This window comes from Equus caballus, chromosome 29 (genome assembly GCF_041296265.1).
Source record: "Equus caballus isolate H_3958 breed thoroughbred chromosome 29, TB-T2T, whole genome shotgun sequence".
NCBI classification, from domain to species: Eukaryota; Metazoa; Chordata; class Mammalia; order Perissodactyla; family Equidae; genus Equus; species Equus caballus.
Genome location: NC_091712.1, coordinates 26230319 through 26251782, shown reverse-complemented (window position 1 = coordinate 26251782; position 21464 = coordinate 26230319). Strand labels below are relative to the sequence as shown.

General features: G+C 44.2%; 1 protein-coding gene across 2 annotated transcripts in view; it reads right to left on the bottom strand.

Moving 5' to 3' along the window:
- NEBL (nebulette) overlaps window positions 1–21376 on the bottom strand; it is a 333764-nt gene extending 312388 nt beyond the window's left edge. Inside the window, exons 1-2 of one of the 2 annotated variants that reach the window (XM_070255120.1) lie at window positions 20918–21376; window positions 19531–19625 (exon numbers count right to left, since the gene is read on the bottom strand). In XM_070255120.1, coding sequence (XP_070111221.1) covers window positions 19531–19625; window positions 20918–20986 — 164 coding nt within the window. In that variant the 5' untranslated portion in view covers window positions 20987–21376. The remainder of the gene's footprint in view (window positions 1–19530; window positions 19626–20917) is intronic. The other variant, XM_023632250.2, reaches the window with a different exon arrangement.
- Between the last annotated feature and the right edge of the window lie 88 nt (window positions 21377–21464).

The following is a 21464-nucleotide window of genomic DNA, read 5'->3' as shown; positions in this document are numbered from 1 at the left end:
TATTCACCCTGCTTAAGTCAAAAGTAGTCACTTAGGAGGCCCAGCCCGGTGGTGTAGTGGTTAAGTTTGTGCACTCCGCTTCAGTGGCCCACGGTTTGAAGATTCAGATCCCAGGTGCAGACCCGGCACCGCTTGTCAAGCCACACTGTGGTGGCATCCCACATAAAATAGAGGAAGACTGGCACAGATGTTAGCTCAGCAACAATCTTCCTCAATCAAAAAGAGGAGGATTGGCAACAGATGTTTGCTCAGGGCCAATCTTCCTCACACACACAAAAAAAAGTAGTCACTCAGTCACTGATGATGTTGAAAACCCCCTGTGCTGTCCCTTTCCTCAGACCCTCAAGTCCTAGCCACTTCCAGGGTAATAAAACTCCCCAAGGACCGGGGCCTCATGATAACTCTGGGCTCACTTTTATGATAAAATATATTCTTATTTACACTAAAGATGATATCAATACACCCAACATATATATGTATCCCTTTGGTATGTATAAACACATACAAAAAAGCCTTTTTTTGGCCTATTAGTACATTATTTTCACTGCAGCCAGAGCGATCCTGTTAAAGGCTAGGACACACATCGTGTCACTCCTCTGCTCCCGCCCCCAGCAGTCCCCACTCGGTGGGTTGTCTCCAACTCCACAGTCCCCGTAATGGTCTACAGGCGCTTCATTCCCCTCCCCACCCACAGCCCCACCTCCTGCCCACACACACACACACACACACAGCCATCCCCACCCTCCCTTCCTCCTCCCCTACTCCCATCCCTTCCTCCTACCCCGCCACATTCGCCTGCTGCCCTCCAGCCATCACTTCTCTCTTCCTCCTCCACTCCCACAGGCTCCCTGACTGGCTTGCCTCTCCTCTACCTCCACATCCACTGCTCCCCCTTGCTGTTCCCACGGTCTGGGTTCCCACAGGGCTCACTCTCTCACTGCCCCCAAGTTCTGCTGAAATGTAAGAACTAGATTTCCCTGACCAACTCATTCCAAATTATAAGCTGTCCTCCACCACCCTCCCACCCACCCAGTCCACTGACTCTATCTCCTTTCCCCACTTGATTTTTCCATATAGTACTTACCACTTTCTAATATATTACTTATTGTTTTGTTTGTGTATCATCCACTTCTTCCCTCTAAAAGGGAAGCCCCACAAGGGCGGGGATTTTCACCTGCTTTGCTCATTGCTGTGTCCCTAAGTACTTAGGGCCGTGCCTTGTTCATAGCAGATGTTCAATCACTAGAAATTAAATGAATGAATTCCACCATTGAATGAACAAATGAAGGAGTGAACGAATTCTCACCATCAAGAAATGGGACAGAGGAGGTGAGCCCTATTGAGCCTGATAGGAATGCAGGCAGAGTCAAGCGCAATTTGACTTCCACCCCAGTCAGCTTCCAGGGAACCTGAGATTGCAAGACAGTACAAGCCAGGATGGATCCTCGTTCTCCTTCTCTATCTGGCCATCCATCTCCTCCCAGTGCCAAGCTTCTGATTAGGAACTAAGCTTCTGCCCATGACTCCAGCGTAATATTTAAAATCCATTAGTCCCGAGAACTCCTTTGGCACCCAATGAGCATCCACCCACCTCCATTTCCCAATGCCACACAATGTCCTTGGGCCACTCCTTATGTATAGGCTGTGAGGACAGACGTATCAACCATCGACAAACATCCAACATTAATCCAGAACAGAAAAAGCCAAAACGAAAAAGAAAAGCACGTCATTCCATCCAAACATTTCACTAGCCGGGCCAAGTGCAGATCAGGTGACATACTTGGTTCCTGGCACAAACTCCACTCTGAACTCATGAACCTCAGAACAGCAACTGAACTTCTTGTTTGGAGAAAATACAGAGAGCACCGCATCAAGTTCTAGTCCAGGAATCCAAAAACCACAAATCCTTTACTATTCATTCTGCTAAAGTGAAAAGTGACTTTGGAAAAAGTAAACGCTGTATCCATTTCCTTGTGTGTGGCAATATGAATAACAGAGTAACCCAACAGAAAAGCAACACCACTTTATGTACTTAGAACCAAAGTCTTGGTCTCCTTAGTCTCAATCTGTGTTTCTAGCCTTTGTGGATTTTCTCTGGCCTAGAATCCCAGATCTCCAGCCTGCTTGTCCCAAATTGTTTACCCTACACCATGTGTCTTCTAGCTCATAAATGTGCGATGATAACGGGTCAGGCACTTTACGTGCATTATGTCATGTAAACCGCTCAACTACTCCAGGTGCTAGGTGCTGTTATTATCCTCATTTTACAGATAAGGAACTGAGGTGGCAGAGAGGCAGTGACTTTCCGATTGAGTCCAGAGCTCAAATCGAAATGTCCGGCCTCAAAGCTTGGGCTCTTAAACACAGCAAGGTTACAGAGGCTAATGTATGACAGATTAACTTCTTGAAATAAAAGTATATACAGAAATAAAATGTAAGTCTTTACAGCATAGAAGTAAGATGCAGGACGGCGTTTATATTTGTTAAATGGCGCGTAAGGTAATATGGTCCCATAAAATAAGCAAAATAGGAAATTTAGAAGGAGCATATGCATGGTGTATTTTTCAGAAATGTTTCACCTCCTTCAGCGTTTTTGAGAAACGTTTACTAAAAATTGACTTAATGATGAAGAAACAATTCCCCAGTTCAAAGAGAATGCCTTCTATTAACACGACACAGAAAATAAATATTCTTTGAAGCAAACACTAAAATCAAATTTAGAAAGTGAGCCACAACGTAAATGGACTATGACATTCAATTTTCCTCTCTGTCTCCTGCACTCACGGGCCTCCACAGCACCTGCAGGATTAGAAAGTCACAATATGAAACAGAATGAAAAAAAGAGGTGTAACTCTCAACATTATTCAAAATGCTAAAGAGACAATGCATGTGCATTTTCCTCAACAACATCGTAAACTAAATCTTCACAGCTAAGAGTCTCTAATATGTTCACCACGGGGAATTTTTTTTAAATTGAAGTTTAAAGCTAACAGACAGAAAAAAAGAATGTCCTTCTTGAACTCTCACGCAAAATCTCCATCTTAAAGAAAATCGAAAATAATTTGAAAACGCGTTCCAATTTGAAAAATATACGCAAGTACCTTTGAAATCTTGAGTACCGTGCCTATAAAACTTTAACGCTTCAGCTTTAAAACTGACCCTCAAAACCCAGATCATCACTACATTGGTAAGGCTCAAACAGTGGCTACATTTCAAAAGAAGACCAGGACAGCGGGATGGGGAGAGCATTGCCAGTTCTAGAAGGAAGAAAACGGACCGGGCAAGAGGCACCTTGGGGAAACACAGTCAGGTTGTCATTAATGCTCCCATTTATACAGGGCTGTGCTCTGTTCTTTGTAAACACCATCTTTTCCTCTCACACTCCCGCTGCATGATGAGGACACAGGTGCAGTGAGCCCCGGGGTCACCTGCCTTTGCTGTCTCTCAAAAGCCAGGTGGGTAACCACACTACAGTCTCAGGTGGGGCCCAGAAATCCTATTTGGGACAAAAGGTTTTTAGAAAAGTTAAAAATGTCCATCACACCACAAGGCTGAATTTCTGGCCACACAAGTGGTAAAAAAAAAAAAAAAGATCAGTAGAAACTATAAGGGAAAAAATCTCTAGAGGCATTCCTTTATTTAGGGGAGGAGGAATTATATTCATGTAATTGGGGAGAAGGAGCTTTGTCCTTTTTTTAAAGACCCAAAGAGCTTTCCATTTGGCATCTTGTCAATGGGGTTGTCAGCACCGTGCAAAATGCGGCCATGTATAAATGTACAAAGAGTTACCAAAAAAATTAATTCAAGATAGAAACATCAACAGGACTTGGGAGGCCCTGAAAGCTAAGATCTGATTATGAGGAGGAAAAAGGAGGAGTGTGTTTGGGATTTGTTTTCAAAGTCAGGGGGCGAGGGTGGAGGAGAAAGGCTTTTTTTCAAAATCCACATGAACTCAATGGGTGGATAAGATTTTTATCTGGTAATAAAGTTCACCTGGGAGAACAGGCCAAGCAGGGAGCATGACTACTGAAAACAAACCAGGACCAACACAGCCTTATCACAGGACCCACCTGCTCTGTGTCCATGGATGCGATCCTTTTATTTAAATGCCAATGTTACCAAAGTAAGTCTATTCAACTACCTCCTGAAACACAGATAAAATTCTTCCTTACTTAATAAAGTAATAAAAGAAGTTTTAAGAAAGTGAAGCCATCAAAGAAAGTTTCATGAGAAAATATTAAATTCTGAAATTGAAATATAAATCCTAAATTGTACGTATATTACAATTATAAATCTCCACACCAGAACCTTTCAATTGAACTAGAACCTAGGTCACAGTCATGAGAGCCCCCCCCCCCCAAAATAAACCGATAAGAAGTGTGTCATTTTGTATGAAATTTTAAACCATTTTTCATCTGGCCTTTTCCATTTGAAACTGAAATTCATTTCCCTATAAATATTTTAATACCATTCTCCTTTGAGCAGGGACAATCCATCAGAGAACAATTTCATAATTGTTTCACAAGCTTACCATGCACATAATGTCACAAAGTAAAGGTTCTGGGTGGATGAGAACAAGGTCATTATACCCTGAAAATTATAATGAGGTCTTGAAAATATAAACATCAAATGAACAAACAGAGACTGTGACCAACGTATAATTCAAATGCAGATTAAACTAAGTGCCCACAGGGGAGGGGGTGGGGCAAGAGGCTCACCATAATTTCATTTATGAAACTTAACAGCATTGAGTACCTTTTTAAAAATTCAAATATATTGCATATATTTCCCTTCTTCTATACCATCAAAAAAATAAGGCTAATTTTGCTTTGCTTTTTTTGACTTTTGTTAATGAACTTGTTATGGGTTGAATTGTGTCCCCCCCCAAAAAAAGATATCTTGACGTCCTAACCCCCAGTACCTCAGAATGTGACCTTATGTGGAAAGAGTCTTTACAGAAGCAATCAAGTTAAAATGAGGTCCTTGGGTTGGGCCCTAATCCAATATGGCGGCTGTCCTTATAAAAATGGGAAATTTGGACACAGAGCCACAGAGGAAAGAGGATATGAAGACATACAGGGAGAAGGTGTCCACCTACAAGCCAAGGAGAGAGCCTGCAACAGATCCATCCCTCACGGCCTCCCAAAGAAGCCAACCCAACAGACAGCTCGATTTCAGAGTTCCTGCCTCCAGAACTGTGGCACAGCCCACTTCTGTTGTTTAACCCACCCAGTTTGCTATCCTTTGTATGGCAGGCCTAGCAAACTAATACAGAAGCTATGAGGACTTTTTATTTTGAAGTCCTCACAAACTGTCTCTGTACTTATCCACAGGGGAATTTTGCCAGGAATTAATGTCAAATGTATTAGGCTGTAAGTTCTACAATCTGTCTTGTCCCCATTCTAACACTTGGAATATTTTCCCATCTCCAAAACCCTCAAAGCTCTCCTTTGCAGATAATTTCTTAAAGAGAACAGGCAATAAGGAGAACTAATATTTACGTGGTATCGACAGTCAACTGTTTACATAGATTACCCAATTTATTCCTTACAGTAACCAGAAGAGGGAGTAAGGACTAATATTATCATCAACTGAGACACAGCCTCCTCATTTTGCAGATGGATAACTGACACACCACCACCGTCACTAACCCAGCTGAGCGCCAGAGTCCATTCTCTTAATTCTCCCCCACATCATCTCTCATTGTTAAGGACCACCCATGGCTCCAAGGGTTTCAGTTCCAGCACCACAGCTACGGGGTGTCCTCAGGACCCTAAGATGCCACTCCTCTGAATCTAGAGATTCCAACTTCTTTTATTTCCATGAAGAATGGTTTGACGTTCACAACCACATGGATGGACCTTAAGGGTATTATGTTAAGTGAAATAAGCCAGACAGAGAAAGAGAAAGACAACACCATATGATTTCACTTATTTGTGGAACATAAACAAACTTATAGACAAAGAGAACAGTACAGTGGTTACGAGGGGGAAGGGGGTTGGGGGTGGGCACAAGGGGTGAAGGGGCACACTTACATGGTGTCGAACAAATAATAATATACAACTGAAATTTCACAATGCTACAAATTATTAGGACCACAATAAAAAAATAAATTTAAAAAAAATTGAGCCATGGTTTACATATCAGTCCTTTGTGAATGTGGGTAGTGTGAGAAGAGGAAGATTGAGCATGGTTGGGATATTGTTTAAAAATATATCAAGCATGGATGAGACAAGAAAACCAAGACGGTATGACAAGAATAGGATTACATTAAGTTCTAGTAAGAAGAGTAGTTGAGTGAAAGTTTCTAGTGGAAGGACTAAAAGCTGCTGAGTGCTGACTCTTCTTCCTGGCTCTGTGGGCAAAGTGAAGGAGGTTTGGGAGACAACGTAGTTTTCAATTAACGGGAGAAAGAGTTCTTTGGAAAAGGTCTAAGGCTACAGCTTGGCTGGTTTGACAGTAGAAGGCGTCCTATAAGATATTGTAGACCAAATTCTCCTAAATTTTCAATTGATGTGTGGTGGAATGGTTCTACCTCAGCAAAACTGCTTCCTGAAGTTGGTGGTTTGATTTGATCCATTGTCAAAAGTCTTTGGAGATGGGAAATAGAAGTGAGTGCAAAGCATTTGGTAAACATAAATTAGCATAAATCTGAACATTTGCGACTTTTCAGCAAATGTCTCTGAAATAAGTGGTATATTTTGTGTAAAAGTTAATAGAGTGATTTCTTGATACATTAAAATGTTTTTCTCTTGTTAAAATAAAAAAGAATGAATGGCTTGCTGTCTTCTTACTGTTGGATCTCCCAACCTTTACTTTAATTTCTTAACGATGTTTGTGGGTCTTCTCTAGTTTTCAAGAGCTTCTTCTTGTTGAAAGGATGAAAGCTAAGTGGGAATCGAATGACTCTATTTTTTTCTGTCATCTTTCATTATCACAGCATCTTCCCCAAGCCATAGTTCCTCTTTTTTCTCGGAATATAAGTGCTTTTAAAACTCGTTTCTTGGTCACTGGAATTTTTCACAAGCCAATTTTTCATGTTGGCCAGTAGCATTCCTGATCCCATTCTTCCTGTGTGTTGCCTTCTCAGTTTCCCATCTTTAAAACTGTGTGTTGTATTCATCAGAGCTCAGGAAGCTCAGGAGATGCCCTATGTTGCTTTCTTTTTTCTTTGTTTTAAAAGGCATTCTCTCTTTTCTTTCTCACTGGAATAATTAACATATTTGCAACCAGATCTTAATTTTTCAAAGTTTTTTATCTCACTGAGCCACCTTTCTTTTTATTCCTTCTTTCGTTCATCCAGCAAATCTTTATTAAAGGCCAACTGTGAGCCATGGACTGTTCTAGTGATTGGGTATACAGAGGAGATCAAATTCTACATGGCTCCTGCCTCGTAGAGCTTGTCGTCACCTAGGGGTCTCTGAACACACCCGGCCCCTCTCGCTTCTCATACACTGTTAACGGGCTTTCCTAAAGTCTGAGATGTGGTGTGACCACCAATCCCTCACTTCATTCTGGTGAACTTCAAGATAACAGAGACCACTTGTTCCAAAGTCCTCGCAACTACTCCATCACCACCCCATTCTTCCGTATTCTCCACATTAAGTCTGAAGCAGCCTGAAAACAGTGAAACTGTAAACAAAAGCAAAGCAAAAGATCTTCTAAACTTCCAGCAGCCGTCTCGTCAAAGCCTCCCTTTATCACTGCACCCTGCCTCTGTGCCAACGTGCAAAGACGCTGAGAAAGCTTCCGTTCTACGTCCCATCTGGATGAGCCGCACGCCCTGCCCCGCAGCGACGCCACTTCTGTTTCTCCCGCAATTCATTCTCACCCAAATGTTCTCCAGCATTTTTTCACCTTCAAGTTTCTTTCTATCCATGCATCCACCTCTTAGACATGTTTCCTGTTTAGCATAGCAAGCCCCTCCATCTGCAGAACATAGTTAGCAGCCTCTCCCCACCCCACATTGGCAAGACGTCTGGATCTCATGGAACTTCTTTGGTGTCTATGCATCGGTACAGATGGGTGAGACCATTAACACTCCCCTGTGGGTCTCTTCTGAGGATTACTTGATCCTTCCTCCATTCAGGGACTTCTTTTATGTTACCACCTGTTTTCTCCTGCTAGGGAATTAATTTTTAAATCCTGCATAGCAAGCTCTCCTCACCCACCAGTACACACCAGAGAAACACGCCAGAGTTAGGAGGCTTGCTGTGGAAACACAGAACTGCTGTAATCCCATCCAGAACAAATGTACTTTCAAAGTCAATCCACACGTGTTCATTCAGTGTCTGTTACAGACCCATCTCTGTATAAAGAAAAACAATATGTTTTTCTTTCAACATCTGTCAAACTGCCATGATGTGGGATACTTCCTGGACAGTAGCCCCCGTGTACAAATGACAGGTATTTTCCTGACGACCCAGCCCCTCAGGTACATGTGACACAAGAGACACAGAGACAAGCCAGCTTCCTGACTGCCAGCCAATTAAACCTGACGTTACATAACTACCATTTAAAAAAAAAAAACCCACAGAGGCAAACCCTCTAAACAGGATTTTCCTTCTTTAGCAGCCTCTGAGGAAGAACTGTTTTAATATAGTGTTTCTATTCCTGACAGGAATAACCCTTAATTACTATGTGCCTTAAGCATCTAGAAATTTTTAAATAGAATTTCACTTAATGTTAAGAAAATCAGAGAACTGCATCAGTGGCAGCAGAAAAGACTTTAAACAGAGAGAGAGCTGCCTTGGGGAAGGGGGACAGGGGTCGGGGGAGAAGCCCAGATCTTGCTGAGTTGTTTTTGAAGTTCTAGAAATCTGGGAGAAAAGATAAGAGCATTGAAGAAAGGCACCAACTTTTCATCTATCAGGATTAATACATTAATCCCTGATTACATTTGTTTCAGGAAATAAATAAATCATAGTTCTTTCCAGGAAAAAAATACATGGAGATGCAGGTCAATGTGCACATGGCCTGATGTCCAAAACACAGGATCCACCCCTAAGACTCTGGAAAACATAGTGGTAACAAAGTGATTTTTACAAACTCCCTTTGTAGACAACATTATTCTTGTCATCCTTTGTTCAATTGTATGTCGGTGACCAATACTCTGGCTATAAATTTCAATATTTCACCTAACAGAGGAAGTGGTAGCCATTGCTCATGTGTATTATCAGTTTGAGCATGGCTAGCTCCAGCTGGGATCACCACATGGATCCTCATGGAAAGAAAAGTCTATTCCTTCTCATTGAGCCAGCTCTCTCAGCTACGGATGCCTGAGGCTGAGCTGTGTTGCTCAAATAGCCGAAGGGGCTTCCTGCATCCCCACAAAGCTAGCTGGGCAATGTCTCTATCAAGGGGACATTTACCCAGCACACAGTAGGTGTTAGAGTATACAAACGTAATTGGGACCATTCCTGCCCTCAAGAATGTAATTTACTAGTAGGAAAAACTTCCTTATGCATAAAAACCAAATCTAGAGAGTTCTATCAAGGATCCTTCCACAAATGGGTCCTCCCACCTGCCTTCTGTGTGCAGCCAGTGAACTGTTTATACATCTTACCCAACTTCTATTGATTGACTAAATAGATATGGCCGGTTTTAGATCATCATTCTTGTCAAAATGGGATAGGAAGGTTCCTGTGTCAACAGTTGCAACAGTACATCTGGTGAGGACAGAAGCACACCTGCTGTATAATACAGAATTTGACTAGCATTTGTCTCTGGTTCCTTGAACACACTCTGAATAGCTGGAATTTCTCACGTAATGGGAAATATCTTTGTCACTCATGAGCCCCTCAGTCCATAGCTGAGTTATGCTAATAAGATGGCTCAGGCGAGGGCTGGCAACTCCAGAAATCATGTGATTAGAGGGTTGGGGCTTTGAGTCAGGTGATATGAGCAGACCTCCTCCAGGAGGGGTGCTGGAGATTGAATATTCCCATGGCCAACGAGTCACCATACCTACATAATGAAACCCTAATAAAAACTCTGGACTCCAAAGTTCAGTGGAGATTCCTGGTTGGTGAACACATCAATGTGCCAGGGGAGAGAGAAATGCAGATCCCACAGGGTGAGGGCAGGGAAACTCCATGGCCAGGATCTTCCCACACCTCGCCCTATGTGTCCTCTCACTTGGCACGTCCTGATTTGTATCCTTTATAATAAAACAATAATCGTAAGTATAGCACTCTCCTGAGTTCTGTGAGTCATTCTAGCTAATTAGCAAATCAGAGGGGGCTGTGGGAACCCTCGAATTTGTAGCCAGTCAGCCAGAAGTGTGGTTGGCCTGGGGACTCCTGAACTCACAGCTGGCATCCGAGGTGAGGGCTGTCTTGTTGGAGACTATACTCTTAACTTGTGGAGTTGCCACTAATTCCGGATGGTTAGGGTCAGAATTCATTGCAGCATTGCAACACCCATCCTCAATTCCTAAACACATGCCAGAAATAATCCCTTTATGAAGCCAAGCTCTTGCAGCTGACTTGACCTCCCCTACGCCCAACCCACGTCTAGCCCAGGCTGTGAACTTCCAGGGTCAAATCTCAACAGGAGACCGCCTCAAGTGAGTCGACAAACACAACTATAGTACAAGATGGGCTTTTTGATAAGTGATATAATTGAGGAACAAAGACCACATTGAGTACACAGAGTCCAGTAACTGACAGAGAGATTCAGAATGGCTTCACAAAGGTGGTCACAGTGTGTGCCTTAAAGATGAAAGTGCCTTTAAAAGAGGGGAGGGCAGGATGGCATAAGAAGAGCATGAGTAAAGGGTCAAGTCATTGTGTCAAGTTTAATCACAATGAAAATTATATCTAACTTATTAATTCCTTACTACGTGCCTGAAACTGTGCTAAACTTATTTTGATATTCCAATGAATCCTGAATCCTTTTAAGGATTAAGGAAGAGTCTATCATTATACCCATTTTACAGGTGAGGATACTGAGAGTTAGGTTAAGAAACTTCATGAAGGCATCAGAGCTAGCAGTCCAGTTTGGCTGGAGAGGAGGAAAGCAAATGGAAGGGGGTAGAGGAAGGCAGATTGTGAAGGGCCCTAGGTGTCTATTAAAACCCAATTTTTTTTTTTCTATAGGCAATGGGGAGCCATTAGAGGTGTTGGTACAAGGGAGTACTATGACCGGAACCATGGTTTCAAAAGATAACTCTGGTAGCAGGAAAAGCATTCAAAAGGAGAATAACTAGAACAAAGGGACCATTTAGGGGACAATGGTCAGATCACTGGCCAACTATGATAAGAGAGCCTGAACAAGGACAAGGACAGAGGAATGAAGATGTGGGGGTGGGGATAAAGGGGAGGGAGGCGTGGAAGGTGACACAGACGCATGGGCTCCAGAGCCTGGGTGGATGGTGGGAAGAGTAGCCAGGAGAGGATGGTATAGACATCCAAAGAGACAGTCAAAAATACATTTGTTTAGCCGATATGTCTTCCTGTACTGACGTGTGCATTTACTGCACTGTTCTTGATGCTTCTGTGCATTGTCTGAACTTGGTGGAGTTCACACTCCTGCTCAGTTAGGTAATGAAGTCACATTTAAAGACCAAATTCAATACTGGCAGGCAACCGTCTAACTCCACCTCCCAGATCTCTGGCCCTCGGCTGAGCACGGCCATCCCCTTTCTCCACGCTCTCTGTGGTTGACCTGCACCTGCCTTTGATGGATAAAGAGCATCAGGGGAGCTAATCAAGGATTTTTGTCTAAATGGCTTTTTAGACTGCTGAGCTGAAGCAGAAGTATAACAGACTACCAGGCTACTTATCGATCCGATGCTATTCAAAAATACACACATCGAACTAGTTTTCTTCCAGCTCTTCCTAGGAGTCGGTGGGAATGAGTCAACAGAGAGTGTGGAAAAGTAAACAGGAGTTGAACACAAAGCTACTCCCTCAAGGACTCCACTAAGAAAAACACACAGCTGACTCTCAATAAAATTAACACTGGTTTCCAGTGCTGGAATAAACAATCCTTGCCGTTCAAACGTGGTCCTTCTCGCCACTTCCTGTTTTCTGGTTATGTCTGTGCCCCAAATCTAGGTTCAATGAGAGAGGCTGCAGAACTGTTTTATTCATTAGCAGAACGTCAGAATCAATAATAATCTTTTTACTGAGTGCTTGAAATGCTCTGGGTACTTCAGCTCGTAAATGTTACTCTAGATCCCGCTTTTCATGCTTTTAGCAGCCTGGGTCTTCCTAGTATCGCTAAGCATAGGAGAACAGAAACAGAAAGGAAAAGAAAAGAAACTCGACTTCCCACTCCTCTGGCGATGGAGCTTCGAGGGGGCCTTAAGTTCCGGGGGACAAGGGTGTCGTGCGTAGGTATGTCTGCTTCTCTCTCATTCCTGACATTCCCAGGAAACCCCCAGCCTTTGTAAAGCACTCATCTGAAAACGTTTAAAGAAGACTACCGAAATGCAGTCTTACCCAGGCCCTTGACACATAATCAATATCCCTTTAAGCACACACATCTGCGTCTTGCATTAACCTTGCATTTCACCATGATTTAGGAGATATTTGCGGTGCTTCATCTCCAAATCTTTTCTAATCTGACATCATTCCATAATAAATACATCATCATAAAGAGACGGAAACTCACACATCGAAGGCACCTTTCGGAAACATTTTCCAAACTGACAGAACTCAGTACGTGATTTGTAAATAGGGTCTCCTACAATGATTCCAAAAGACACTAAAATTCATTAGACATCATCAATGGTTCGATAAGGTGACTGAGAATCAGATCATTTTGCATACACACTGGAACCTTTTTATTTGGTTCAAATAAAGTGTCTCCTTCCGTCACTTTCAATCAGCCAATTTTAACTTCAAAAAAAACCTGTCATCCTCCCATATCAGGTCTATGTCAAGGAGCAAAGGGTCTAATTTTTTCTACTTAGCATGTAACTAAAAAGTCAGGCAAGGCACATTATAACTGACGCTAACTAAACTCCTACATACCACAACCTCTTTCCATAGAAACTAAGCATTACTTTTAACAATGGGACATTTTCTCCTCTCTCTGAGGGGGAAATATGACAATAACTCTCAATTTATTATAAATAAGGGAAGGGACTAACATTTGGGTACCTAATAGGTGTAGTTTGATGTACTAAGGCTTACAAATATTTCCTCCATTTAATTTCCATAAAGTTCCTGTTGGGTAGAAATTATCATCCCATTTTATAGATTATAATTAAACCCAGAAGAAAATAAATGAACATCAATAAGGAATCTTTTAGAAACCGATCATATTTCGAAACCAAGCCTGGAAGCAGTGAAAGGAAATTCCACCGTGTTCATTATGGATTGACAAAGGCAAGCCTATCCCTTCAGTGGGGAGACTTTACCCCCTTGGGATTCAGCCTTTGTGAAACCTGGCCACCAGACCACCTTCCAGGCTCCTCAAAGCTTTCTTTCAAGTCAACTCCTCTAGATGGCCCAACCTCTGTCTGCCTCCCCAGAAGAAACTAGTCTGGGCTGCATCCTAGACCGGGGGAGAAGGCAGGGACTGCACTCGGAGACGCAGCGTAACCTTCACACTCCCTGAATTGAGCGTTAACTGCCAGGTCCTGAGGATACGGGCGTGAGCAAGACAGATGCCCTCACAGCCACCCCAAGCCACAAGAGGGTACAGACAGGTAAGCACACGGTTCCTTCGTAGGATGGTGAGCGCTCCGATGGCTGAGTCCTGAAGGATGACTGGGTGTGGGGCAGGGTGTGGCTGGCATGGACAGCAGAGGGTGAGAGCAATGGCTGTCAGAATTCATGACCTTACCGAACACGGCGCTGTACTTACCAGCAACTTGTAACGCTCTCTGATATGTGGGGTGTTAAGAATATGGAACTAAACCAGTGTTTCTCAAACTTTTTTGACCACGACTTCCAGTAAAAGTATTTTTTACATCATGATCCAGTACACACTTTACACATACGACTGAAAAAAGTGTTGGCCAAAACAATACTCTTTTTCACTGCTCAAATGAACTCTAGCATTTTCTCTCTTCTCTCTTTTTCTTTCAGTTCTGGTTACAACCATCTAAAGGGGGGCAACCCACAGTGTGAAAAACATCGGTATAAACCTTCTAACAGGTGTGACTACCATTTCCTTAACACCCTTCTTCTCCCTGTTACCCTCTTTTTCCTCCCTCACTCCTCAAAAAAGGACCACTGAGGAAATAAGAGCACCAGTGTTTACTAAAGGTCTGCTCCGGGCCAGACACTGGGCGAGAGCCTTGACCCGCGCTGTCTCCTGAATCCTCACAGGGCCCTGTGGGTTCAGCATCCCCACTCCCATTTTACAGATGAAAAAACTGAGGCTCGGTGATCAAGCCGACAGGATGGAGCCAGCATTCAAATCCAGCTCTGTCCTGCTTCAAATCCCCAATTACACCATCACGCCTTTCCTGAAAACTTACGTAATTAAAGCTAACTAAATAGCAAGAATGTCATAAGTCCCCTTGAGACAACTGGAGTCTTTGGAGTGTCACAGAACCAGGTTTGGGAGGCCTAAACAGAGATGAGGGAAAAATTCTCAGATTTAAATATAATTTCCTTCCATGTCCTCTGAGTACCCCTTAGGAAAGGCTCCAAGGACGAGTGGCCAACAGAGAAATGGTACATGAGAGCTCGTGGAGGGCTGGCCTAGAGAATCACCCTCAAGACAGGCTGGCTGAACTGCCCTGACCGTTCTGGGAGGCTCATAATGAGCAGCGCCTCGCTCAGCATCTTCCAGGCTGTAGACAGTCAATAAATATTCGCAAGACAGAAGGCTAACACAGGCAGAGCAAAAGTAAACACGATGCCCATCTCCTGCTGTTTTATTTTTAGTCTTCCAAAATCATGTTAGGTGAAACTATTTGGTGAGAGGGAATCTCATTTGGAAGGATAACTAAACAGATTTAGCACAGATATTTGTGTTCTTTTGGCCCCATAATTGAAGATATATTTGACACAGATACAGGGTATATTAAACGCGGGCAGGTCAGGACAAATTTTCAGCCCTCAAAAAATTTCTGCAAAAGTGATGATTTGGGAAAATTATTGGCAAGGTCCTGCTAAAACCAATGCATCGTTAACTGGTCCGTCCTCTGACCTAAAATAACTTGATGTTTGGTGACAGTACATTAAGTGGCCAGTCATTGGCATTGCTATTTCTAAGTGATAATATTTCTCAGAATATTTTAAGAACTGGTATATGTTTCACAAACACATAATAAATACAATGCTGACTTTTACACACAATAAATTATTTATTTGACAAATGGCCTTGGGGGTCATATTCTTTGTGTGGCTTGCTGGGTAGCGAGACGTTTGTAGTTTAACTTCACATATAAATCCACATACAAGCATGAGCTGTGTTTTTGTCTAATCATCGAGTGTTATTTTTCTCAGCACCTCTTAGCAATAAAAATATTGCCTAGCCCTCTTTCCTTTGCAAGTTCCGTGATGAAAAAAATCCTGAATGTGCTGAAGAATCCACTGCCTGCTTACGAAACATAAAAGCTTATGAAAACATGGCACGTACTCAAGTAGACCAGGTAGTTTTTAAATATTTTAATAGTGTGCACTGCTGCATTAGGAACTAAATGCATATCATGCCCAATCTTACAGCTAGTATGTATCATACTCTGATCATTCTATCAAAAGATCAAAATTTAAATATTATGTAAATCATATTTTATACATGTTCTCCTTTGCATGAAATCAAACGGAAAACTTGTTTCTTCTCGAAACACATGAGAATATAAACAAGCAGCATATTTGAACTGAAGAAATACTCACTACTTCATTCCATTAAAAAAATGCCCTCAGGTATCGATTAAAATAAAAAGCGTTTGTGGTTTTCTTAAAAGAATCCTAAATGTCTATATTCATGCTTTCAAGTTTTTTAAGCATATTCTTAATATTTATTTTAAAGGTTGTTAAGTTAATTACGTATGTTATTTTCACAAGAAATTCTACTTAATTCCTCTTCCTGAAAACCCAAGAGTTTATATAAATCAAGAGAAAAGAGAGCATAAGTTAAAGAACTGATACTGAATTTCCACTAATCAAGAAAAGTTGTCATTTCCATAACAACTAAACGTAAAGTATGAACCCTGATTGGATCCTGGTTTAAAAAAAAAAACAGTCAGGGGCCTGCCTGGTGGTGTAATGGTAAGGTTCACATATTCTGCTTCAGCGGCCGAGTTCACTGGTTTGGATCCCGGGCACAGACCTATGCACTGCTTGTCAAGCCATGATGTGGCAGGCGTCCCACATATAAAACAGAGGAAGATGGGCACTGATGTTAGCTCAGGGCCAATGTTCCTCAAAAAAATAAATGAATAAATAATTTTTTAAAAAAACAGCTAGAAAAGACATTGTTAGGTCAATGGGGGAAATGTGAACATAGACAGGATATTTCACATTACTAGGAAATTTTTGTTAATTTTCTTAGCTGTCATAATGGCTCCATGAATATTCTCAGTGCAAGCATGACATACTTTTTAGGGATGAAATATCTTGATGTATAAAACTAACTTGATGCATGAAACTTGACTGCATGACAAATGACCCAACAATAATAGAAGTAATTGTACATATAGACAAAAATATGACGCAAAGAATGCAAAAAGTTAATAACAGTTGACTCTCACTGGCGGGTAGACAGATGTTCACCATATTATTCTTTCAATCATTTTGTGTGTATGAAATTTTTCACAATAAAAAGTTGCAAGGGGGAAGAACAGTCATTTTCATTTAAACATGTATGTATACCGCTGCCTGAACCAAACTGGTACAGAGAAAATATTGCTTCACATGGAGATTGAATATTTCATTTTCCAGGAGCAGTATGCTTCAGAGAATCAATTTTCCACCGCTGACCCAGACAAATTATGGCAGCCCTTCTGGCCAAGACCACAGGGAACAGCTGATTGACACACACCCCCTGAATTAGGGCAAGGGTGTTGAGATCCCCAGAGGGTAATCTGCGCTGACCAGCGAGTTTACAAGGCAACCTGTGCCCCTGGAAAAATAAGGGTTGAGAACCACAGGGGCCTTCCAGCCTGGAACCTTCACGGCAGACAAATCCTGCGACTTCACCAAGCTCTGTTCTCTGCAAGCAGTATATCAAGGTATGACACGAACTTAAAGATAAATTAAACAAACTTAAACCATCAACTCTGCTCATTCACCCACTAAAGATGGATTTCTGTCTTTGCTTAACAGACTACCAGATTCAATTTTAAGCAAAAAAATCTGAGATGCTACCCCAAGTATTCAAATTAAACCTAGTAACTAAGTACTGCCATTGTATAAGAAATTTTAGAGAGAAAAATCTGTAAGCACTCGATGGAGAGATACCTAAAGTATTAAAAATAAGACTCAGACCCATGAAACAACACAGCGGGATGTTTCCTACCTACAAAGAGAGGCTTTTTGTTTTGGGGGTCCAAATCTCAACGGTTCTGGGCACGGGTTCACTACTAAGTCAGAGTGTAAACCAGCCATCCATGACTCGCTGCAGAATCTGATATTCTTTTTTAATTGGACCAAACTGAAACTAAGCAGTAAGCATTGAATTGCGCACTGAATTGCAAGTGGCCTAATGCAATGAAAGACTCCACTTCAGGCGCACCTGTTGTTTTCTGTCCTTTTATTTTTATCATTTCTTTTTCTCCCTCATTCAATTCTTTATCTATCTACGTGTGTATGCGTATATGTGTGCGTACATATGTGTATATATATGTGTATATATAATACAAAATTATATATTTATATATTGACATATGCGATACTATATTATATCATAATATATACATATTTGTTGTTTTCCCCCGTTCTTTCTCTCCTGTCTTTCCCCTTCCGTTCCCAACTCCTCCAGCCCTACCAGGGCACCCAAAGGTACTGTTATCCCCGGGTTAAACTCCCGGCTGTGGAGCTATAAGGCATCCTGGTGTGGCTCATAAAGCCTGATCGAACCAGGCCCCAGGCTGGAACAGTTACAGGAAGAACGGTTCACTTTCCTTCAACCAAAGAACAATTACCCCGTTTATGGGGTATGAGGGCCCTTTCCCTTCTAGTTCCGGCCGCCTGCCTTTGATCCTTCACCAGTCATTCAGACCTCTCTTTAAGAGAAGCAGGAGACCATGACACCAAAATCTCATTCTTGCTTCATGTTGTCCCAAGAAGAGACATGCCACCGAAGGGTTGAAAACCTCAATGAGTTTGGGGAATATCTGTGGACTTCACTTACTCAACAAAGTCCTGAATGCTGTTCAATGCCCCCATTTCCGGATTCCTTCAAAAGTTTCTGGTCTATCTATAAGCACTAAGCTAGGACTGGAAGGAAACACAAAAAAATTTGGAAAAAAAAAATGTTCTTCCCCAAAGAGATGTGAGCACATTACGCTTGTTTACCAAAATTTACTGTCTATGAAAACACACTCCCATGAGTGAAGCATTAATTAACTATGGGCCCGCTATCTCCAGGACGCCTGAATGAACCTGCTTCAAAAACTCTGCAGAGGATGGATCTCTGGTAATACTCCAGCCAAAAGGTCCTCTGCCGCGTCCAGGCCAGACAGGCCCCACAGGGGAATTGGGAAGAAGGCTCAGGAATCAGGGCCCACAGATGAAAACAGTCTGGGTGGGAGGATGCTCACAGAGAAACACACGCCCTGGGCAGCCAGGTAACCATTTGGAAGCACTGGCCGATGTTTAACTACTTGCAGCCTCTAGGAGTGATGTGAGACCTTTCCTGAAGCTCATCCTCTCAACGCCTCAATTTCTTCATCTGTCAAATGGAGGTAATAACAGTACGCCCCCTCAGTCGTAGGATCTATAATGATTAAATGAGTTAGTACACATAAAGTGCTTAGAACAGGGCCTGGCACATGGTGAGCACTGCATAAATGCTGGCTAATTGCTATTATTATAGGCTTGAAGCATGCCGACAGAGGAGCCTGCCAAAGACAGCTTACCTTCTTTAATCCCCACCAACAGACTGACTACTAACCAGCTGGAAATACCCACGTCTCAATTCTTTGGTTTCCTGTTTAAGCTCCAGGATCTCTGGAGTGGTCTCAGCTAAGACCAAGCAAGCAAGACTCCTTTCCCTAGCAACTAGATTCAGACATAAAATTGCAGTACGGCAACATCATATGATTAAGATGGAAACTGACACAGGATTAAAATGGAAATCTATCTGACATGCACTTCAGGGCCCACACGTTTTCAGTGTGTAAGTTCCACAGCGTCTGACACACGTCCCTAACTCTGAAATCCTGTGAACCTCAAAAACCAACCTTCTGGTTGAAGACACACAAAATTACCCTACACGTTAGAAAGACATAAATGCAACGACCTTCAACAAAGTACGTGGCCCAAGAGTATGTGGCATAAACAAGTAACTGGCCACTGCCACACCCGGGTGCCACAATGAGTCAGTTCTTCAGAACGGGCAGATCCACTCTCCTGCTCTGAGGCCATGCCACACCTGGCACACCATGTTGACAATACTTACGCATTACAATAGGGCTTCTTTTCATAGCCTTTGTAGTTCTTCATGTTGAGAGCCATCTTGCAGACTTCACAATGGAAACATCCTTTATGCCAATACTGCAGAAAACAAATATTTAAAATTTGAGTACAATGTCAGTTGTACTAAGATGGGTCCAGAAAGGAGACATTTTTAGTGCATCACAGTATTTGAAAATCCTACAACAAAATGATTGTAGGTAACCATGGATGTGTTTGTTAACTGTCAGTTAAGTAAACAAAGCAGGCAGCTATGAAAATTGAGTTTTAAATGACTACCCACTACAACCTAGAGACTCAGATGGAAGAAGTGTCAAGGCTCTGTCCATATCGCACTTCCAGGAGCAGCCAGAATGGAATTCTGAGCTTGGTTAATGGAGAAACGGAGCCTGTGAAGTGGCTTCAAAAGGAAAACGAATTCAGTTCAAAGTGCCTAAACATTGTGTTTGCAGGATCTTGATAAATGTGTCCACCGGAAGTCAGGCAACCCGAGGTCGCAGGAGGCCGACTATGTAAGTACCCTGCCCCCCCCCCCCCACCCCTGTCCAGGTTCCACTAAATTGCGGGAAAGGTGGACTCTGTCCGGGATGGCTGTTAGGATGACGATGTGTTCTCAGGAGGCATTTGTATCACCACACGCAAATTTCACAGGGACTGCCTCCAGCTAGTCTCAATTGTCAGTCACTCAGGACAGCGCCGGGTCTCTCTCCCAAGCTGTTCAACTCCGTCCACGCCCGGGAAGGGCAGGGAGCAGGGATGCAGGGGCCGGGACAGAGCCACTTCCTCTGGACTTCCCCCGACCGAGTGGATTCGCCCCCCGGGGCCCCGCTCGCCGCGCTGCGCCCGGCTCTCGGCTCTCGGGCGAGGATTATTCCTAGCAATGCGGCAGCGGCCGCCCCATGACATGTTAATTACTATTTGCCTCTCCACCTTGCCGCCGTCATGGGAGGCGCTGGGGCGGGGGTGAGGTGGGGATGCGCGGAGATCCCTGGGGTGGGGGGTGCGATGCAGTGAGGGGCAGGAGTGAAGGTGGTAGGGGGGCGCGACTCGCCGAATTGCCCCTGGGGGCCCAGCCAGGGCTCTCGGGCCCCGGGCCCCTCTCCGCCGTGCGCCCTCCGCAGCAGCTCTGCCGATGCCGGCGCAGCCCCGCACCCTCTCCGTCCGCACCCCGACAAAAGCCTTTCCCAGTTCCAACATCCCCGTCGCCGAGCGTCCTGACACTCCTGCGGGCGTTTTCCTTCGCGTGCCTTCGCCCGGTGCCAAGACGCACACAATCCCACTCATCTCTTTCCATCCCAGATGCCAAAACTTCTCGAAGCAGGTGCAGCCCGCCGCCCGGCAGGTCCGGGCTGGCCCGGCGCCCCCTCGCTCACCTTATCCAGACAGTTGACTTTCTCCGTGGGATACACGACTTTTCCGCAGCGGGCGCACTGGGGGTTCATTGTCGCGGCTCCCGGGGGCGACGGCTGTGCGGCGGCGGCGACGGCTGGGGGCTCCGAGGAGCCGCTGTGACATCCCCCGGCGAGCCCTGCACCGCCTCCGGGCAGGCGGGAGGGCTGCGGGCGGCCGGGCGCCGGGGTCGGGAGTCGGCGCCGGGCCGCAGGCGAGCCGGCCGCGGGGGCGCAGGCAGGGCGGCGGGGGCGCGGGCGGGGGCGCGGCGGGGCCTGGCGCCCGGGGGCGGCCGCGCTCTCGGGCTCGGCTCCGGCTCGGGCTCCGCGCCGCTCGCTCTGCGTCGCTCGCACTCCAGGTACCGGTGACTCACGCAGGCATTCGCTCCCGCCCCTCCCGCTCCCTCGCTCCCCCGCCTCGCCGCCGCTGCCGCCGCCGCGCAGGCCAAACCCACCGGCGCGCCCGGACCAGAGTGGCAGGGAACGAGCACGTCGGGCACCCGGGGAGGGAGGGCGAGGCGGGGGAAGGGGG